General features: G+C 35.0%; 2 protein-coding genes across 2 annotated transcripts; one reads left to right on the top strand and one right to left on the bottom strand.

Annotated features, from left to right (window-relative positions):
• Positions 1-138: 138 nt before the first annotated feature.
• On the bottom strand, positions 139-3,207 carry LOC109176104 (sterol 14-demethylase). The gene is made up of 3 exons (XM_019325533.1): positions 3,067-3,207; positions 2,463-2,933; positions 139-1,328 (listed from the first exon to the last, which is right to left on the bottom strand). Exons 2-3 carry the CDS (start codon positions 2,925-2,927, stop codon positions 330-332), a joined length of 1,464 nt encoding a protein of 487 aa, XP_019181078.1. The 5' UTR covers positions 2,928-2,933; positions 3,067-3,207; the 3' UTR covers positions 139-329.
• A 6,605-nt stretch (positions 3,208-9,812) lies between these two features.
• LOC109176283 (protein NRT1/ PTR FAMILY 6.1) lies at positions 9,813-14,209 on the top strand. The gene is made up of 6 exons (XM_019325746.1): positions 9,813-9,975; positions 10,762-10,995; positions 11,087-11,304; positions 12,009-12,589; positions 12,704-13,111; positions 13,561-14,209. The coding sequence occupies exons 2-6, from the start codon at positions 10,764-10,766 to the stop codon at positions 14,033-14,035; spliced, it is 1,914 nt and encodes a 637-aa protein (XP_019181291.1). The 5' UTR covers positions 9,813-9,975; positions 10,762-10,763; the 3' UTR covers positions 14,036-14,209.
• The last annotated feature ends 8,997 nt before the right edge of the window (positions 14,210-23,206 follow it).

Genomic DNA, 23,206 nt, shown 5'->3' with positions numbered 1-23,206 from the left:
AAAAAAAAAAATCAGTTTCGATTGCCATTAACAGCGTTATGTTGTGCATAATTTAAACTATATATCCAGAATGAATTATATACTTGACTTGGTAATATTAGGCGTTACTCACAAAAAGATATGAAAACTAAAAAGAGAGAACAAAAAAAAACTAACTTAATAAAGTTACTCACAAAAAAGATATGAAAACCATACATTTGTTAACACCACATTCAAGAGTCAAGACATTCAGATCTAGAAAAAAGCAGAGGAAAACTATCAAGAAACCAAGTAGAGAGAGGAACTAACAAAACAATGATAATCGAACAAATTGCAGTCTTGTTCAGCACTCAGTCGATAGAAAGCTTGCGACGCTTGTACCTTACCATGACCTTCCCTTTGACACCAACCACCATGGCATTCCAGTCGATTTCCGGGAAGGGCGAGATCAGTTCAAATTCAAAATTCCTCAGCAAGTGGCTCCATATTGCTTTTATCTGTAAATACGCAAATGGTTCGCCTAAACACCCGTGCCTGCCTCCACCGAACGATATGTATGAGAACGGTCCAGCCGCCTTGTCTTCGTCTCTCTCGGGGGAGAACCTGTCGGGGTCGTAAGTATTCGGTTCTCGGTAGATGTGAGGGAGGCGGTTAGCAAAAGCGGGCGATGTGGCCACGATGTGACCCTTGGGAATGTCGTAGTTTATTCCCTCCTTGGTCGTCACGCTGAAATCGCTGTGCGAACTTCGTAGAAGCATTATCAATGGCGGGTGGAGTCTCAGAGCTTCCTTTATGCATCTGTACAGGGTTTCCATCTCGGACAAGATATCGTGATCGACCTTATTCCCGTGCTTCCTCATCAGATTCTTCTGCTCATCCACCACAGACGACATGTATTTATCGTTGCAAAGGAGGTATGCCCCGGTCCAAGTTGACGTGATAGAGCTAGTGTGCTGGCCCGCAAATAAAGCGGCAATGAGTAAGCCGGTAACTTCAGATTCCGTGGTTTGGCGCCCGTCTTTGTACTTGGAGTCTATGAAGCATTGCAACATATCGTTTTCGGCCTTGCCCGTTTTTTTCCGGGAAGCAATAATATTCGAGAAAATCTCGGCTAGCTTCTTGCGGGCCCGGTCACGTCGTCGGTGTGCGGGAATCGGTAGGTACGGGAAGATCACACTAATGGGCAGCATACCGTTGTCCAGATCATGAAATAGAGCCGACACGTCAGCAAAGAGCTGGTTGCGAACTTCTTCGCCCAACAGACATCTGCTAGCCGTCAATATGATCAAGTGCTCCAGTTCATATTTTAAATCCACTTCGCCACTCTCTCCCCATTTCGAGAAGTACTCCTGCACAAGAATGGACAAACGTAGTCAATGATTGAACCTCGGGAAATTGGATTTAACATACCTCATAAAGTCATCTACTTCGTCAAATTTTATTCACAGAGAACAATGCAAAATTTAGCAATTAGAGCAACAATCTGACATGAAAATTTATGTGTTCATTTCTTCTGATTCCTAGGCAGCAAAGGCAACTCAAAGAGGAATTTGGATATCATTCTCCTAATAGCATTAGCACCGAAGCAAAATCTAGACAAAACATGAGACATAGTTTATAGGAAATAAACCAAAGATAAAAAAGAACACGACTTTTGTAATACCCACAAGATAAATCTATCAATTAGCAGATGTATTAGATAATTGGTAATATGCCAAAGCAATGCAGCAACAAGTAGTCTCTTGCTCCCACCCATAGCCAGTGAACCCACTAGAGCAAGGGTCATTTTCTTGAAGTGTGAAGATACACAAAAAATACAATGTATGGTCCGGCAATTTGTTATTTGTATCAACAATGCAAAAACCTCAGCCAAATTGGTCAGACTGTTAACTTGGTAACCATTACAAGTTCAACTCCCGGCCTATTGGCCTTCTTGGTTTGAGCTCATCAGCTATGGACAAGTTTACCTCCAATTGGTACTTTGATGGCTAAGGTCAAAAGGCAGGGTTTACCGGGTGCACACACTCGGTTAGTGGCTGCAAATTTCTCTCTGTCACTATTATCACAATGACCAGCAAGAGAAATAGCCACAATAAAAGTCAGTTGGTCACAAGGGTGAAGTTTGGAAACAATGACCTGTGATCAAGTCTCACCAACAGCAGTGTGAGAGCAACCTCTCAAAGGCAATAAGCAAAGGTCTAGCCTCTGTGCTCAAAGGTGTTACCATGATTGGTGTTACCATGATTTACGTCCTACCAGATGCTCTGCCGGGCCGGGACCTGGGCGTGGGCCTTGGGGTTAGGGATTCAACCTTTTGGGAACAACAATAAAAGTCAACCAACACAGATACAGTCATAAATGTAAGACTTCAACTCAACCAGACCACAATTGCACACTTCAGAAGCAATATGTAATACACATTATAAATCACAGTAATTGCACCAACTAGAAAGAGAGAGAGAGAAGAGTATATAACTATATACCTCAGCTTCCATAACCATCTGATCTACATAGCCTTTCAGCTTGTTGACTCTAAGAGACTCAGTGAAGAACCTGAACTGTTCTTGTCTAATAGAGTAGTCAACATCAAACACCACGCCCGGCCCGAACGTGGGCACATTGAACTGGTACACCTCCTGCTGGCTGAGATCGGATTCCGGGGCCTTGAAGAAATGGGCCGAAACCTCTGGCCCGATTAAGAAAGTGATGTTCTTGTTCACCAGATTCAGGGTGAAGACGCTGCCCAGCTTCGCGTACTCTTCCCGGAGCATCACAATCGGGCCTTTCAAGAACCGGACCAGCCCGCCCACCACCGGCAACGTTTTCACCGTCGGCGGCAGCCGCTTCTTGGATCTGGGCAAGATTAGGGCGGCGATCAGCTTCGCCGCCACCAGGGTGGCAATGAGCAGAAGACCCACATTGATTACCTTGTTATCCGCTAAATCCATCGTTACCTTCACGAGATTTAGGAAGGAAAGAGTGTAAATAAATGGGATTTTGGGTCTAACCCTCAAGAAAACATCGGAGATTCCAAAGTACAATGCATTAACGCAAAATTAAGGAAAAACATGTAATTAGAAAACTAACCCGAGGAGTTGAGGAGAAGATTCCTAGTATGATTGTTCTTATAAATGCGATTCAGACCACATATATTGCTGCCACTCCGTCAGTAAGGCAGCTCATCACTTATACAGCCTGTTACTCTGTTAATAATATACGATTTTCTCCTTTCCCTAAAATTACGGTGGGCGTTCAGCGAAATATAGTGGTATATTTAGTGAGGGAGCATAGCTATACAATTCAACGTGGCTTTAAAAGGATCTTGTATATATAGTGATATAAATTTTATTTTTCATTCAGTATTATCTATTTTTGAGCGTATAAATATATCAATTCCTTTGTCCCTCTACCAAGAATCTGAATGGACCTAAATTTAAAGTGGATCTCATATATATTTGTATCACAAAATAGTCAATTTCAATGTCATTTTTATGTTATTTTCCAACACTTTACAATATTGTAAATTAAACTGTCAGTAAGAATACAGCTTACATAGTACAATATTATCATATCAAACGTATGCCAATAGTTATTAGTATAGTTAATAGCGAAAACATAATTAATTTAGCATATACTAAACATAATTTTATTTATCAATCATTTAATTGTCATATTAAACGTTAACCACTATATCAAAAGTTATAACTAGTTGTGAATATACAATGTTATTTCAGTATACTCTTGTGTAATAATCAACACTATGTTTTTATGTCTTCATATAACAAATGTATAACTTTACAAAACATACGACATTACAATCTATAATATTGTAAAATTTTCCAAACTACTATAGAGTTAATTTCTAAATCTCTTGTAAATACCAATAAAAAAAGTATTTTTCTCTACTAAAATAACTTTTTAACATTTTTTTTAATTTCATGACATTATTTATATGACTTAAAAATAATTTTTTTATTCACTTCTCTAACTTGAAATAATAAAAAGTTTGTATAATAAGTAGATACAAAAAGTGTAATATAATCACAACTTTAATGATACTCCGTACTCCTTAGTATACAAATCTAATTTCTGTAATTTTTTGTTTGTTTGTTTTGACGTACTTAATCCTTCAATTTAAATATTATTATAACTTTGCTCCAAATATCAGAAATATCCCACTCTTTGTGATATCTCAACAAACTCCATATGCTGTACATAATGACAGTTAGGCAATTTAGATTGAATGTAATACTCCGTACAATTTCAATAATAGAGAAGATACACATCAAAAAAAAAAAAAATCAACTTAAACTGTTGTAAATAAATAGATGTGGCAATATATCTATATTTGTTATAAATTTATAGTTATGAACATATACTACATTGTAATAGCCTCCATCGAAGCTCAAATCCACAATCTCTTATACAGAAGAACAATCTCTCATATGGCAGAGCAATTTGGTGCCACTAGATCACAAAGTCTTTGGGTACAATTGTGTTTTTAATACGGAGTAATTTTTTATTTTTTATTTTAATAAATATGACATGATATGTACAAGAATATATCACGGATGGGGTAGATCGGGTTTCAAAAAGATGTTTGGAAAGGAATCGTTGGAAACAATGGGCCTAACCTGCAGTTTAACATGGAATAGTGGATTCACTTTAAAATTCAGATCGAGATTAGTCTGTAGTTTAGGAATGTCGTTTAGTCTAAGAGCAACCAATGTTTGAAGTTAAATATGGGGTTTTGACAGGTGGGTGCATGAGGCCACATATATGGAATTATTCAGTTATTTGGTCAATGCAATTATTCAGCATAACCTTTCTTCCTATTTCTTACATCCTTTATTCTATTCTTCTTCTCCCAAAATGTTAAATCTCCAATTCCAAAAATTCCTCAGACCCTGACTCGAAAGAACATTTGGGAAAATGTAAATCACGCTAACTCAATAGCTCAGTAGACATGCACAAAACAAGGTAAAGATGTCATTGTGTGACACGAACATAAACGACAACAACAAATAACGAGAGAAACCGGAAGGCGCCAAAAAGTTAGCAAGCTAAAGTGCAACATGTAGGGGGAAAGGGTTGTGGACTATTATAGTGGTGGTTGGGCACTGCTCCAAGGCGAGAGAGTTAGGTAAATTGATTCATATAGTCTAAAATATAACTCTTAATCAAAAAAATTAATATTATATTTTCACAATTTATACCAAACAAATAAGGCAATCTTACATTTTTAAAATATTACATATATTACATTACCTTTGAAGGAGTATTTTTTTTTTTAATTTTTATTTTTTACCTAAAGTAATCAATAATCATACATTTCGTGAACCAAACACTACCTAAATATAGTATTTAATTTAGGAATAAGGGTCAAATAGGTCATCCAACTACACACCAAAATGCAATTAGGACACCCAACTCAAAAAAAGCTACAATTAGGTCCTTGAACTACACACAAATTCATACAATTTCACCAAAAATGACTTGTTTACCTATTGTGTGGGTTACAAAATTAAAAATAATTTTTAAACTTTTATTTTAATAATTTTAAATAATAAATTATTTTAAAATTAAAAGAAAAAAAAAACTAACTGCCGGAGACGAAGGGGTGGCTGGACGGAAACGAAGGGGTTTCGTCCAGCAATGGAGACGAAGGGGATCCCTTTGTCTCCGGCCAGCTATGGAGACGAAGGGTTCTTCATGGCTGGCCGGAGACCCCTTCGTCTCCGGCTGTTTTTCTTCTTTTTTTTTTTCTTTTTTTTTAAATTTTAAAATAAATTTTTATTTAAAATTATTAAAATAAAAGTTTAAAAAATATTTTTAAGTTTGGTAACCGACACGTCATCGTATCAATAGGTAAACAAGTTATTTTTGGTGAAATTGTATGAATTTGTGTAGTTCAAGGACTTAATTGTAGTTTTTTTGAGTTGGGTGACCTAATTGCATGTTGGTGTGCAGTTGGATGGCCTATTTGACCCTTATTCCTTTAATTTATATTAGAGTCCACCTTGTGAGCATATAGTCATTAACGTTCAATCCAACTATTAGCTTAAGCTTTTAGTTGAGATGGAGCACATGCTTTAATTTGGTATCAGAGTCAGACCAAATATCATAAGTTCGAGTCTCAACGCTACTCATGAGCGACTACGGTTTACCGGTCCACGTGTTGTTTGGAACCCACCGCAGTCTCAACGCTACTCATAAGCGACTACGGTTTACCGGTCCACGTGTTGTTTGGAACCCACCGCAGTCTCAACGCTACTCATAAGCGACTACGGTTTACCGGTCCACGTGTTGCTTGGAATCCACCGCACACGTGAGGGGGCGTGTGAGCATATAGTCATTAACGTGCGATGGTGGTAGCTCCAATGCATATACAATAACTTTTGTTCACAATTATTAGGGCATGCAAGTTATTATTTGGACGACTATGGTCCACATAGTGTTATATGTACCATAAAAAAGTATATTTTTAATATATTAAAAGTATATTATTTGTGTATTGAATGTACATTATACAAAATAATTTACTTTTAATATTCAAATAATGTATTTTCACTAAAAACAATATATATTTTTAATATACTAAAAGTATATTATTTGTGTACTGAAGGTACATTATTTAATAGTATAAAAAATAATATACTTTCAGTACTCAAATAATGTATTTTTGGTTACAAATAATGTACTTTTTATTTATAGTCCACCCCAGGCATACATAGGCCTAGCTAGCTTTTGGGGCAAATTATGCCTTGGACCCGTGTGGACACGGGCCCAAAACAACGTCGTTTTTTTAAAAAAACGCGTCATTTAGTTAAAAAAAAAAAATTTCGCGCACGTTTTGCCGTTAACGGCGTTTTTTTTTTTTTTTTTTTTTGATTATGAATATACAGTTATGCCATTATGAATGTACAGTTATGCCGTTATGAATCTACAATTATGCAATTATGAAATTATGAACACAGAGCTCTAACATTATGAACTTACAATTATGAACATATATAGTGATAAAATTATGACCATGGAGCTTTAAAATTGTGAATATAGAGCTTCGAAGATTATGAATGTACAGTTATGGAGTTATGAATGTACAGTTATAGAGTTATGAATCTACAGTTATGGAGTTATGAATCTACAGTTATGAGATTATGAATCTACAGTATGGAATTATGAATGTACAGTTATTGATCGAATTATGAACAAAGAGCTCTAACATTATGAACTTACAATTATGAACATGTAGTGATAAAATTATGAACATAGAGCTCTAAAATTGTGAACATAGAGCTTCGAAAATTATGAATGTACAATTATGGAGTTATGAATGTACAGTTATGGAGTTATGAATGTACAGTTATGGAGTTATGAATGTACAGTTATAGAGTTATGAACGTACAGTTATGGAGTTATGAATGTACAGTTATTAACATATAGTAATAAAATTATGAACATATACTCATATAACGAAGCGGTCTGAAATTAAAAAAAAAAAAGAAAAAAAAGAAAAAAAAAAAGAGATAACAGTGCCTAACGACACTGTTACCCGTGTCCAGCAAGCATGCTGGACACGGGTCCAACGCATAACGATTGGCTTTTGGGGTCTTGAATAGCTTTATTAAACTTGATAATTCTAAATTGATTGGATCAATTAAATGATGTCAAAATTGATTGGATCAATTAAATGATGTCAAGACTCAATATTCTATCACCATTGGACATGGCAAATTATTCTGTGGACCCAATTCCACCTTATAAGTTGGACTCGGATGTAAAAATACACAATTTATATATTGAATATTTACAGTTTAAATTATAAATCTTCAATATATAAATTATGTATTTTACCCCGGATATACTTTGTAAGTTGACCCGGGTCCATGACATGACTGTCGCTTAGACATGCAACCAAGTTTCAAGTTGAATGGAACGAGGTTTGAACAAAAAGAGCCCAGTCTTATGGCCCACAAGTTGTCTTGCAGGCTAGACTGTGGCCTGCTATGGTCCAAACAAAGATTAGTATGGGCTTGTCATCACTTTAAAATAAATGGAAGGTTATGGATGTAGCTCTACGTATACTAATTTCTAGACTAAAAGTAATATTCCCACCATCTATATTTATTATTATTATTTATTAATAATAAAATCAATTATGTCTCCATTCTTATAAAATTTAAATTCAAATTTTTATATTTAATAATATTTTAAATGTAATTTCTAAACATATCAATTTTCTATTTAATATTATCAGGATCTAAAGTGTCTAGTGTCAGCACCGAGTGCTTATAATAGTGTAAATGTTTGATAATGTTCACAAGTATACAACTAGTAGCGAATTTAGCAAAGCCTCACTATTAGTCACTTGAGTTTTCTTCCTTAAAGAAACATGACCCTATCTCCCAAAAAAAAAAAAAAATCTCTTAAGACATGTAAGATGCTGCTATTTATACATAATAATATATATTTTGTATTCTAATTCCAACCAATGGGAGGAGATGAGGATTGAGGTGGCTTGATAGCCTCATCTATGGACATTAGCTTTATTACACTCAAAACCAACCATCTTATCGGCTATGTTTCCACCCCTGAACGACATGTTTTGGAATAGTTGGTTTTTATCTTGTTCCTTCGTGGGCCAGGCCATTTAGGAGCCGCCTTAGGTCTTAGCGATGATAAATTATTGTCCATACAATGTTATGTGGACCATAATAAAAAATATATTTTTAATATATTAAATGTATATTACACTACTGTAAATTATGAAATTTTTGGCTACCCTCGAAAATGATCTTAAATTAAGTCGAAAGTCTTGTTCCGACCATTTTTGTATTGAAAAAAACTTTTATTGCTATTTCTGACCACTTTTTGCTTTCAATTTGATTTAAGATCACTTTCAGGTGGTTGGAAATTTCATAATTTTCAGCAATATTATTTTTGTACTGTATGTACATCTTAGCGATGATCAATTAAAGAATTAAATAATATAAGGATCATTGGACAATTGTATACCATGGATCAGGATTTATATTGCATTGTGAACCTTGATATAAACTTCTGTACATTCAATTAACACATTCTATACCTACAGTTAGATAATTGCTGACACATAATATGATAGTTACATGTACAGAAACTATTAAGTGCATGTACAAAATGTGTCAACTATAAATACATAATCTTACTTGATAATTGTTGACACATAATATGATAACTACATATACAAAAATTACCAACTGCATGTACAGAATGTGTCGATACAAAATATGAAGATTATTTTTGGACAAGGATCTACAATGCAAGATAGACTATGGTCCATAGTATAATTTGTCACCATCAGATCATTTGGATGTGCAATTATACCCCTTTAACTTCAAAAAACTCCAATTAACTCCTTAAACTTCAATACAGTTATATGACTTATTTGATCCTTATTTCAAAATTAAATTATAAATAACTTTGCATCAAATCTCTAATCATCAAAAGAGGGATGCGGTGGGGTTATGGGGGGTGGGCTGCAGCCTGCAGGTTAGTTGCTATTGACAAAATGTCAAGTAAGCAACTACTTTCTTCTCCAAATGAATGCAAAGCAGCTAGCTAACTAACTGCATTTAATGTCACCCTCTTACTAACATTTTCGACCGTCATTATGGACACAATTCGATCCGCACATGCCTCTACGTTGGACCATCCTGTCGTATATATATACACATCACATACATACATATGGCCGACACATATACGTATATACGTATATTATACTCAATACATTGTACTAGTATATATCTGGTAACACGGTAGGTAACATTAAATGCTTCTCGTTTTGATTATGAGATAACATAATTAATGTACCCATATTTACCAGCCTAGCTTTCTCTCCCAACCGTCCTGAAAGCTGACCATTTGGGAGAAGAAGAATTTAAAGATTCCCCAATCTCTGTATGTGTATCTCCAAGTCGCTTCAGTATCCAATATCTCCCAATTATTAAGGTGCGTTTGTTTGCAATTATTACAGCTTTTCATCTCTGATTTTTCGTGGGTAGTTCATGTTGTTTGTGTGTTTGGTGTTTCATAAGCCCAGTCTATGAATCTTGTCTGAACCATGAATCATCATCGGTACTGTTAATCATGCAGTATCCTTGTCTTTTTAGCCGACAATTTAGGAATCCTAGTGGGATTCTAGGAAGTTTTGAGGTTTCTAACCTGCGGAACTGTAGTCACTATTTGAAGGTGTGTATTGAATTAATTATAAAGAGGTAAACCAGTCTAGATTCTCATTGGCTCAAATTAAGAAGATAATAGACAATTCTTGCTAAGAGTGGAATTTGTAATTTGTTGTTATCGGGTCGATAGTCTGACAACCTGACTGAGGTGACAAGGAAATTAATTACAGGCCACTACTCGAGAGTGCATATAGAGTAAATACACCTTGTGATTCTGACTGATAAAGGACCACAAGGAGGTAAACCAGCCAATTTTGTTCTTTGTATGGAGAGTTAATGAGGAGGGTGTAAGGAAATCTTGAAGTTTTTATTTCTATGATTAGTACTTTTTAGTGGTTGGAGACTTGGAGTAAGTATTCAACTCCCCAACCAAATTTATGAGCTCTGCTAATTTAATATGAGTGGCGGTTTGTGTTTGAAAGTATCCCAGAGTTTTATATTGTTTATTCTTGTTTATCGGAGGTGGTATTATCAGATGAAATGGTGATATGTATAAGTATGGTATAGTTTTCTGCATTTTTAGTTGTTAAGATGGATAGTGCTACTTATTCAGGCATGAGCGGCAAAGAAATCAGGTCCCCGGAGGCGCCTCAGGGGATCCCAACGCCTAGCCGCACGCCAGCGAATAGGAAGAAGCTGGGTATGTACTTCATTGAATCAGATGACCGGAGGACCGCCCTAGGCGGTGGTTACAGTACAGGCGGAGCTACACCGGTCAACATCCGTGGAAAGCCCATTTCAGATTTGTCCAAAACCGGCGGTTGGATTGCTGCATTCTTCATTTTTGGTACCAAATGCCATCCACTTTTTGGATTATGATAAATAAAATACTGTACATTTATATTTTATATATTATATGCTGGACAATTTCTTTTTAGGGAACGAAATGGCGGAGAGAATGGCATACTTTGGGCTGTCTGTGAACATGGTGGCGTTCATGTTCTACGTTATGCACAGGCCATTCACCAGCTCTGCTAATGCAGTCAACAATTTTTTGGGCATATCACAGGCTTCCTCTGTTCTTGGTGGTTTCTTGGCTGATGCATATCTGGGCAGATACTGGACCATAGCCATTTTCACAACAATCTATCTTGTGGTAACCAATCTCCAAACCCAAACTCTTTAAATTGCACCCAATGCAACCTTAATTATGCTTGTTTCTGCAACTTGTAATCTCATTGTCAATCCAATCTCATTCACAAAATGCGAAACCTCTCGCCCCAAGGCTCCATCCTGGCCTCATAGAATTGTAAAGATCGGGTAAATTATGGTGACTCAGCAGTCCATTAAGTGGAAGGACATGCCTAGTGCCCGTATAAGGAGTTTTGCGTTATGGTGACTCCCCAGTGTGGGACGATATGCCTAGTGCCTATAAAGAATCATGGGTGAAAGTCCCACATTACAAATGTTTGGGCTGCATTTGCGTCATGGTGACTCAGTAGTTCATTAGGTGGGAGGACATGCCTACTGCCTATAAGGAGTTACTCCTGGGTGAAATTTCAGCATTACAACTGAGACTGCATTTTGCGTCATGGTGACCCAGCAGCCCATTAGGTGAGAGGACATGCCCGGCATGTCCCTATAGGGAGTCACTCTTGAGTGAAATTCCCACATTACAACTGCCCGGACTGAATTTTACATTATGCATGGTAACTCAGTAATTCATTAGGTGGGAGGACTAGTGTCTTGCCCGCGAAGAGTGACCCAGACAAAAGGGTTAAACTCTCGCATTGTAGTTGCTAGGGCTTGATTTACATTATATTGAAATGAGATTTTTTGTGTGGTTTTGGTTTTATGGAGGGATTAATAGGAATAACCCTGTGTGCAACGATGAAAGGTCTAGTCCCAAACCAAGACGAGTGTGATCAGCTTTCACTTCTTCTGGGCAGTTGTGAGCCAGCAAAGCCATGGCAGATGACATATCTCTACACAGTCCTATACGTCACAGGATTCGGGGCTGCAGGGATAAGGCCATGCGTTTCCTCCTTCGGGGCCGACCAGTTCGACGAGAGAGACAGAAACTACAAACAACACCTCGACAGATTCTTCAACTTCTTCTACCTCTCCGTCACCGTCGGCGCCATTGTCGCCTTCACCGCCATCGTCTACATTCAAATCCAGCACGGTTGGGGCTCTGCGTTCGGGTCCTTGGCCGTCGCCATGGGGCTGTCCAACGTTGTTTTCTTCGTGGGTACGCCGTTGTATCGCCATAGGTTGCCCGGCGGCAGCCCTCTCACGCGCGTCGCTCAGGTTCTCGTCGCCGCATTTCGAAAGAGGAATGTTCCGTGGGATAAGAGTGAGTTTGTTGGCCTTTATGAACTCCCCGGAAAACGCTCCGCCGTCAAAGGTAGCAGCAAGATTCCTCACACAGATGATTTCAGGTAATATTATATATGGATTAGATGTCTATAAATATATTGATTGTATCCTATTTTGCCTTTCTTTACTTTTCTGCAATTATTATTGTTTCTTCTGAAATTGGTTAAATTGTGTAGATGTTTGGACAAAGCAGCATTGCAGCTAAAGGAAGACGGAATGAGTCCAAGTCCATGGCGGCTTTGCACCGTAACGCAAGTGGAAGAAGTTAAGATCCTGATAAAGCTGCTTCCAGTTCCGGCCTGCACCATAATGCTAACGCTAATCCTAGTGGAGTTTCTAACCCTCTCCGTCCAGCAAGCATACACGCTCAACACACACATCGGCCGCCTCAAACTTCCGGTGACCTGCATGCCCGTCTTCCCCGGCCTCAGCATCTTCCTCCTCTTCTCTCTCTACTACTCCGTCTTTGTACCCCTCTCCCGCCGCATCACCGGCCACCCTCACGGCGCCTCCCAGCTCCAGAGGGTCGGCATCGGTTTAGCCGTTTCCATCGCCTCGGTGGCCTGGGCCGGCGTCTTCGAAAGGTACTGTTAGTTAGTGTTGCAAAAATCAGGTGGTCAGTCTCCTAGGCGCCCGCCTAGACGCTCTAGGCGGTTTCAGGTGCCTAGAAGGCGGCACCTAGGCGCTAAGCAATCGGTCTCCTAGGGGTCGCCCAGACGCTCTAGGCGGTTCCAGGTACCTAGAGGGCTGCGCCTAGGCCTACGCAGTCGGTCTCCTAGGGGCCGCCCAGACGCTCTAGGCGGTTCCAGGTGCCTAGAGGGCGGCGCCTAAGTCCTAGGCAGTCGGTCTCCTAGAGGCCGTCCAGGCGCTCTAGGCGGTTCCAGGTGCCTAGAGGGCGGCGCCTCCGCCCAGGCGCCCTAGACGGTTCCAGGTGAGTAGAGGGGCCTAGCGATTTTTTCAACATTGCTGTAAAAGATACAAGATTGCCAACTCATTCTTCTTCTTCTTCCTAAGCTCTGTGTTATTTTGACAGGTACCGGAGAAACTACGCGATTAAACACGGGTATGAAGCGAGTTTCTTGACGGCAATGCCGGAGCTGAGCGCGTACTGGCTGCTGATTCAGTACTGTCTGATAGGGATCGCAGAGGTGTTCTGCATAGTGGGATTGCTGGAGTTTCTATACGAGGAAGCGCCGGACGCGATGAGAAGCATAGGGTCGGCTTACGCCGCCGTGGCCGGCGGTCTGGGGTGCTTTGCGGCCACAATACTGAACAGCATTGTGAAAGGCGTAACCGGCGGGAAGGAAGAGGAAGGGCGACAGTCGTGGCTGTCTCAGAATGTAAATACCGGACGATTCGACTACCTTTACTGGCTGTTAACGTTGCTGAGTGTGGTCAATTTCTGCGGTTTTGTGTACGCCGCCCGCCGGTATCAGTACCGGAAGAAGCCCGGAGCTGAGACGGACCTGCCGGCGGCGAAAACTGAGCTACAAGCCGTAGCAGAGTGAAGCTGCGTTGAATTCTTTTTGGATTTGTTTGCTTATACCTTTCGATTTTAATTACACCAAATTAAAAGCATTTTGGATTTCCATAGAAATGGACCTCACATGTAACATGTTGATGTTCTGCATTAATGTGAACCAGCTATCATTCCTACTCATTATCATGCATGTTTATTGTATTAACATTGGGGGATTTTTGGTAAATAGCTAGCTGATTGAGTTAATGAGTTTGACTAGTTGATAGTATTAGCTTATTGTGAAAAAATATTTGTTAAATTAGTGGTTAGCTAATAGTTGATTACATGCAAAATGACTTTTAAAAAAATATGATAAGAAAAGCTTTTTTTGAGCAGTTTTTTGAATTTAATTTTTAACACTTTGGAACAATGAGCTGTTACACAATAGCTAATTAATCAAACACTCATATTAATTGTTTAATCAAGTCAAACATTTACTTACACAAGGTATCACTTAATATATAATTTTGAAAAAAAGGGGTTCAGAACAAAAAAAAACTTGGCTAAAAAAAAAAAAAAAGAGTTGATGTGATTTCATTGAAACTTGAGAGTCCATGTTACTATGTTAATTAGTTTATCGCAATGAATGTGATCTTTTTATTAATCTAATGATACATTTAAAAAATTACCTTTATACTATACTGGCCACCTCTGACCCATTCAGTGAAACCGGTTTGGGTTTGAACCATGGAGACATTAGACATATGTTGTCACTTAGTTCTGCTTCACAATGCCAAACATAGTAAGCAGCCTTCTCTCTTCTAGGAGAATTAGTAATGTAATGTTCACATGAATTATATTAGTGTAAAACGAAATGTAAGATTGGGCAGAAGTTGAGTCTAAAATAGAATAAAAGTGGGCTGTACAGAACATGAGTCAAACAATGCTAGAAAATTAAATTCAACCAATTAAATCATCTATTTCATAAAATTATTTCGTTTTTAAAAAAAATTGTCAAATAGGTTTTTAACTTTATAGGAGAAGTGAATTAAGTTCCTAATGAACTTTTAAAAGTAGCAATTAAACACATCATTTCATGATTTTAGTGCATCTATATGGAGCTACATAGGAGGTTACTGGATTTACGTGAATTAACCGATTATTTTTGGGTCTGAGTGCATGAAAATTACGAGTTGATGTGTTTAATAATTATTTTTAAAAGTTTGAAGGTTTAATTGATTTTTCTTATAAAATTCAAGGGCCTATTGAATTACTTTTCCATTCGTTTTATCTATTTCTCTCTCTTCTTTTTTTTTTTTTGTTTTTTTTGTTTTTTGTTTTTTGTTTTTTCTTAATATTTTATTATAAACATGAGACTGTTTCTTAAGTACTCTTAAGTCTTTAACAATTAAGCCATGCTAATTGCTAAGTAAAAATTTTGAGGTATAATAACGTTAACATATTTGGATGAAAAATGCTTTGGATTGTACATTTTTACCACGTTTTTGCTCACGTGAGCTCAACTAATTAAGCTAAAGTCTTTACATTATATAGGTCACCATCGTCGTATCCAGCAGGCAAACTAGTGGCTACAAGTTAGACTAGTTTGAATTGGCTCTCAACTCCTAGCTTGCTAGCTACAGGATACAATATGTGAATCAAAATTTGAACTCTTTAAAACTAGATAGATGAAAATAATTGCAATATAATCAAATTGTTTGGATTATTTATTTGAAGGAAAATAATTTTTGATCGGAATTCATATCCTTAAATTCATACATATAGACCGTCGAAGATTTAGATGAGTACACATCTCCGGTAAAAAGTGTGGACATATTCATCTACACTCCATCTTGAAAAATCAAATATGCTAGAATCTTATCATTACTAAATTTTCAATAATTATGAAATTGATCAAGACAAGCCGTTCACATCCCTCTCTATTTTTCAGTATAGATATAGTAGCCCTGACATATGCGATGTGGGAATCACATCTAATGTGGTTGGCTCCTTGTGGACACCAAACACTTGTCCTTTCACTTAATATGGGCGGCTGAATCAGTGATTTATCACCTCCACAAATCTTGTCAAGTTAGAATGTAGGGCTCACTATCAAAGATTTTAACCTTTGTGAACAATTTTCTTCTACACCCACTCTCCTAACTCTTCTCCACTCACAAATTTATGACACCAAGCTAAGTCTATTCGAATATTGACTCTTGAACATCTTGAGTTAACTAAATCTGTCAAATACAATTACGATTTTGCATTGTCTTATCTCCTCATTATCAGGTCCATATATAGTATTCTTATTTATTTCAAATCTAACGTATAATTGAACTAAACCTTAAAATTTGCACTCCAATATATAGATGGTCTCGTCAAGGCATCAAACATTATCTATCAGTCCTCAAATTTGGGATGTTTTAATTTTACACTTGTCTGCTTTCCTTATTGTAAATTCATGACTTTATTAATTAAATATGCAGCTTATAGCAACAATGAATGAATAGTCTCATCTTCGCATAGCATGCAGTCTGATCTACTTAATTATTAATTAGTTTGATAAAGAAATTAACATCCTTTTTGACTGGCTTCAATTCTTCTCAAGGTGTGAATGGTATTAATTAATGTTCAAAGTGTGCCTTTTCATGACTTTGAAATTTGAATCACCAAAATGTTTGACTAGATGACAATACTTCTAGAATGACCCAAGGACAAAAGAGGAAGGAAAACTCCACTAGAGTACTATTCCTGGTCTAGTAGATCTCTTTCCCCGGCTCTCATTCTGAATAGTTTCGAGTAATTCTTTTTCCCCACGATACTTGAATCAAGATTCTAACTCTATCACAAAGTTAAACTTAAAAGTGGAGGTTTAGCTCCAATTCAACTTAAGTACTTCTCTATAATCTCCTATTGAATCAGTATGGAATTGTATAAGTTGATGACGATATCTCTATAGGTTACTCAACAAGAAAGCATACATAATTTAACAATTTTCAGTCCAAGGTTTCATAATACAAAAATTCAAACCAAGTAGAATTATGTGATTGTATAGCTCAATCCAAAAGTTCAGCCTATTGGTAAGATTGAGAACTTCTTGAATAATTTAACCACTATTTCTATAATCTTTTGTAAAATATAATCGTGGTAGGAACTAGGAATATAACAATTTTTATTTTTAGAATATGTTCAATTTTTGTGGTGTTGAAATTTAGGTTACGTTGGAGATGTTGGTTTCACACACGTAAAGAAGCTATATAATTAGCACATGCACGCACACATACGTAAAGCCCAAAAGCTAGTCGCAAAGAAAGATTCTGCCCATGGAATTAAGATTCGTAAGTAGAAAGATCCAAGTTCTTTTGAGTGACTTTAGACTGCTATTTTTTTTTCCCTCTAATTCAAATGTGATTTATAACTAATGAATTGAAACACCACTTCCAACATAACTAAAAGAAAAAAAAATTATATAGAGCAATAATTATAGACTGAATCTACCAGACATAATTAATGGACTAAAATTATGTCATTTCCTTTCATATATATATATATATATATATATATATATATATATATATATATATATATATATATATATATATAAATGAAAAATAAGTGTTATTGAATTTTTATGTATTATTTTAGAGGTAATTAAAGTCGATAAAGTCTTGTTTTAAATGAAAAATTTTTAAATAAGATTTTTTAAGTGATGCAACTTATAATAGAGCTAACTTGTTTGGTCCATTATTAGTTCAAATTTGTGATGAAAATTTTCTCAAAACAAAACTACTTTGTACATTAAATTTCTTCCATGGTGATATTTTGCCTATTAGTAAAGATTACATATATAAATTGGGAAAATGATGATTTTAATTCCCGTATTTTAGGTGTTTTAATGTCTTTGTTGATTAGTCAGATTCTTTGCTCTTTTTCTGTACTAGTGCTTTAATTTATCTAGAGTATATGTTTTCTTTTTTCTTGGTGAGGTAGCAATTAACTTTATCCGATCCCTAGGCTTAATTGTAAGAATTGCTAACTTCGTCAAATAATGCATGCCCATCCAACTAGTCACTCATGCCATACGCTTGAAGTTGGCCTTCATATATCCTCTTATTTTGGCACCCTAGCTTGTTGAAGACATTAAAGAAATAGCTATGAACTTTATTGATATTACTTTTTTTTTTTTTTTTTTTTTTTTTTTTTTTTGCTTAAAATGTTTTGCAAATATGTATGTTCACATTTTTGCTAGAGACACCATTTCTATGTCAGGCTTTGGTGAACGATTGTTTACTCTTTTTTTTTTTTGTTTTTTTTTTTAAGATGTAACTTAATTTTGTTGATTTGAATGGTCAATATAAGTTTTTCCTTAAAGAAAAAGTCACTATCAGAAAAAAAAAAAAAAAATTGGCATACACATAGAAGTAATTGTCTCGAGTCTAAATCAAGTAACTCCATACTGAAAACAAGAATGAGATAATAAAGACAATGAGAGAGCTAAACATCTTGTGCTCAGATGACATGTAGTGACATCTTCCATGTGGGAGGTTATGAGATCGAGCCTCAGTGTAGGTGTTGTTAACGTACACTTTGTGCAATGTACCCCTGTGTGACCCGTATTTTTGAATCTACTGCGCATGGTGAACACGTTTCGACAGCGTAACTATTGCTGGCCACGAGGGTCCTTCAATCCGCACCTTGCCCGGGCCTTAGCTTGTTCTTCAGTATTTTACACACCTTGCTAAGTCCTTTGCATCCCGCCCGAACGGCCCTTGCTCCCTTGGTCTCACACACTTTAACTTCTCTTTTTAGACCGTACTCGATATATATATATATATATATATATATATATATATATATATATATATATATATATATATATATATATATATATATATCATCCTACTTAAAAGTTGCATTTTATATGCAACAAAACAATAAAGGGGTTAACATTTTACATAAATGTAAAATGGCCATGGCCACAATAGCAGGATCAAAATGACTATATCATCAAAACACATGAACCAAAATCACTATTTTAATTTCCTTAATTTCCTTATATAAATATAAATACATAATAAGTTAGTTTAAGTTCATATTTCACCTGCTATTCTATAAGATATATGTTTAAAATATAAATAAATAAATATAATAGATTCATTATATATATATATATATATATATATATATATATATATATATATATCTACAAATTTAATAAGAGCGAATAATGTTAGGTCCTTAACTGGAACAAAAAAAATGTCAGTACTAATTGTTTCTTAAAATGAATGGTTCATATTATTTTGATTTTAGTATTTTTTAATGATTTTCCTTATTTACCCTCTATTATATTATTTTCTTCCCTTAAATAACCCTAAATTCCGTTAGTTTAAACTTTAGTAACGGAATATTCCGTTAACTATTTATTATTCTTAACATACTCTTAATTTATATAAGGTCTTAGGTTCGAACCCCATCCCAAGTATAGTTGGCATAATTGTTAAACATATATTATGAAATATGAATATTATATTTGTATAAAATACTTGATAAATAAATAAATATGTTATTTATTTATTTATCAAGTATTTTATACAAATATAATAAATATTAATATTTTGTTCAATACTTTCACATGATTACCTACGACACACATCTCACAACACATGAAACATGTAGGGAAAAAAACTACCACTACTAAATATCAATAGGTGTTTGTACGTTAAAGAGTTCATATTACAACTAAAATCTCAGTCATATACACAGCAAGGCAAATCTAAACTTCCTACACCCTAATCTCATTGCATGATGAATCCCTCTATGCTTCTACCAGTAATCTAATTGCACATGACACACTACCAATAAAAAAATAAAAATAAATAAATAAATAAATAAATAAATAAAGAGGACATGTACTGAACTCTATGTTCATAATTACTGAACTTCATATTCATAATTATTGAACTCTATATTCACAATTACAGAACTCTATGTTCATAATTACTGAACTATATGTTCATAATTATAAAGGTATATATTCATAATTTTTTAACTTCATATTCACAATTATTGAATCTCTATATTCATAATTACAGAACTATATGTTCATAATTATGTTCACAACTCTATGTTCATAATTATAGAACTATATGTTTATAATTTTTGAACTATATATTCATAATTATGGACAATTTTAGATCCGTGTCCACCTTGCAAGGTGGACACGGTTCCACAACATAATTTGCCCACTTTATTGCTTTTATTACTTAAATTAAAAAATAAATTAGTAACTACAACAAAAAAAATACATACGCATTTAATTAATTTAGAATTAGATGTCTCACAACACATGAAACATGTAGGGGAAAACTACTACTACCAAATATCAACATGTGTTTGTAAGATAAATAGTTCATAGCACAACTAAGATCTCAGTCATATACACAACAAAACAAATCTAAAACTTCATACTCCATAATCTCATTGCATGATGAATCCTTCTATGATACCACCAATAACCCAATTGCACATGACACACTACCAATAACAAATAAATAAATAAATAAATAAATAAAGACATGTACCGAAGATGAAAACAATAACAATGCTACCCAAAAGAGAATTAGAAAAATTTAAACCAAAAAGAGTATTTATTTAGACTATCGATTTTAGACTTAGTACTTAGATTAGCGTTATTACAAAGTTGCAAACATTTATTTTTGTGACAGTTATATATAATCAACATCTCATATATTATCTTGCATTTATATACTTTAAATTACCGATTTAAATAAACAAATTCAACATTTATTTACTTATGTATGAACATCTTCTATATAATATTTCATTAATATACTTTGAAATACTTATTTAAAAATAAGTATTGGGCATTATCCTATTCGCGCAAAGCGCGTAAAAAAACTAGTATATATATATATATATATATATATATATATATATATATATATATATATATATATATATATATATATAGAGAGAGAGAGAGAGAGAGAGAGAGAGAGAGAGAGAGGTGGAAGGTGGGATGCATGCACTGAGATATGATAATAGTTTTTTTTAAGCATAAGTAGGTAGTACTGAGATTTGACTAAAATTTTGTCAAAAAGAGCATTTAGCCTCCATATATGTCTCCCCCTCCCCTCACATGGAACCCAATTACTACTACTAATTAAGCTACCTAGCTACAAACCTAATCCGCGTAAAGCCTTAACCTTCTAATTATCTTAATCCTACCTAATAAACTAACACCCACTTTGATGGGCCAACCTATGTGAAATTTGAGGCGGCAAATTATGGTCGGTTTGTTTACCAGAGAAATTCTTCAATTTTTTAAATATATGAAAAGCAAATAAAAAATAAGTTTAATTACGTATACATTTAATCAATTTAAAAGTGAAAAATAGAGAATGAAAAAAAAAAGTGAAATTGAAGAATTAAAGTAAATATGCATAGTCGTTGATGGAGATATATGAAGTGTATGTTGTACAAATAGACTAGTCTGACTAGTTATAAACGATTCTCGACCTCTTAGTCGATCATCACTATCTTGAAAGTTAAATTATTGTGTTCCTTGCTTTAACTCTATAAATACTGCACTCTACTGACTTGACAAAAATCTGACTTCTTTAAAACTATAGTATACACTTCCCTACTTAATTAAGTATTACCTTTCGAGCGCACTTGTGACTTGAAATTGTACTTGACTTCATTAATATAATTAATAAAATCATCATTTTACTTCACTATTTCTCTATTACAGACAGTAATACTTCAATTCATTGCGTATAGCCCTTAAACTATTTACGCTATCAGTCATTGTAGAATAATATTTGTGCATATATGCAAAATTTGAACTAGTAACGTGGCTTCATAATATCATATTTTCATTAAATATATGTAAACTAATTGAACAATTTTATGGCAAACAAATTAAAGTTATGTAAATAAATGTTTAAATTTATTATATGCATTTAATTAACTACTTATATCTTTAAAATTTGATGATCCATGCACGAAGCTAGCTTGCTTGGTTTCTTTGTGAAAAGGGGTTGGAAGAACGTGGCATTCAAAAACATGAATTCTTTATCTATTTGCAAGCACATGGCTTTCCATTTTTATTTACTAATTAATCAATCAAATTTAATTAATAATTATATTTTTATATTTATCTATGTTTTTGGCTTCTAGCTTCCTTAATAACGTCAAAAAATCCCAATTTTAAACGAACACCCATTTTTAACTCAAATTGGTCATTTGTGCAGTTGTTGAGTTCTTGATTGTTCCTCTCGGCGTGGTTTATTAGTTTGCTAATAAGAATGTATGATGATCACCCCAAAAAAAAATTATTATTAGTGTATGATGATCAAAATCAAGCATTTGTTACTACATCAAAAATTATGACTAGTAGCAAAAATATAATTTTATTTTCTAATACTTGCGTAACAATGAGCACCATGTTTCAATGACATGGTGCTGAATTAGTTTGGCACTCTAAGCCGTCGTCCAATACTTTAACCATTAACTAAACCAAAATTGCTATTTTACAAGTAACCAAACTAAAATATTTCCGTTACATCAATGAATTGATTATCTGAAATAATAGTAGTCAAATATTAAAAATCTTTAAAATCATAAATAAAAATTAAATATATAATTCAGTTATATTTTTAGCACTTTGATAAGAGGCTAAATGTTCATATTTTCATCTTACATTTAAGCTTATTTTTCTTGCCATTTTTTATAATTTTGCCCAAAGTGTTCCTCATTTGATTCATTTGTGTGTTTAGGTGTAATTCTTGATGATTTAGATGCATTGAATGATTTTGGAGCATTTTGGATGCATGTAGAGTCAATGGAGCCAATGACATGCTATGAAGATGATGGCAACACCTTTTGGAGAGCCAAAGAGTGGTGTTTTCATTGATTTTGATCACATGGACAAACCAAGGTAAACGATGAGCAAAATATTAAAGCGTTGAAATTCTAGCACAACAAGGCCACTGCTCAAACTGCACCATTGGAAAGCCATCTTGAAGGGCTACAACTTTCATGAAGATCATAAAGGCCAATTCTAAGGTTTCAGGGGTAAAAAGTTGCCTAGAAGTCAAATAAACTGCACAGAAATTTTGCCTGTCGATAGGCACGGGATTTGCCATGGTCGTGCCTAGATTCCAATGTGTATTATTTTCTAGGAACAAGATCA

Source organism: Ipomoea nil, unplaced genomic scaffold, assembly GCF_001879475.1.
Source record: "Ipomoea nil cultivar Tokyo-kokei standard unplaced genomic scaffold, Asagao_1.1 scaffold0688, whole genome shotgun sequence".
In the NCBI taxonomy this organism is placed as follows: domain Eukaryota; kingdom Viridiplantae; phylum Streptophyta; class Magnoliopsida; order Solanales; family Convolvulaceae; genus Ipomoea; species Ipomoea nil.
The sequence above is the reverse complement of the archived record's forward strand: the minus strand, read 5'-3'. Positions and strand labels throughout refer to the sequence as shown.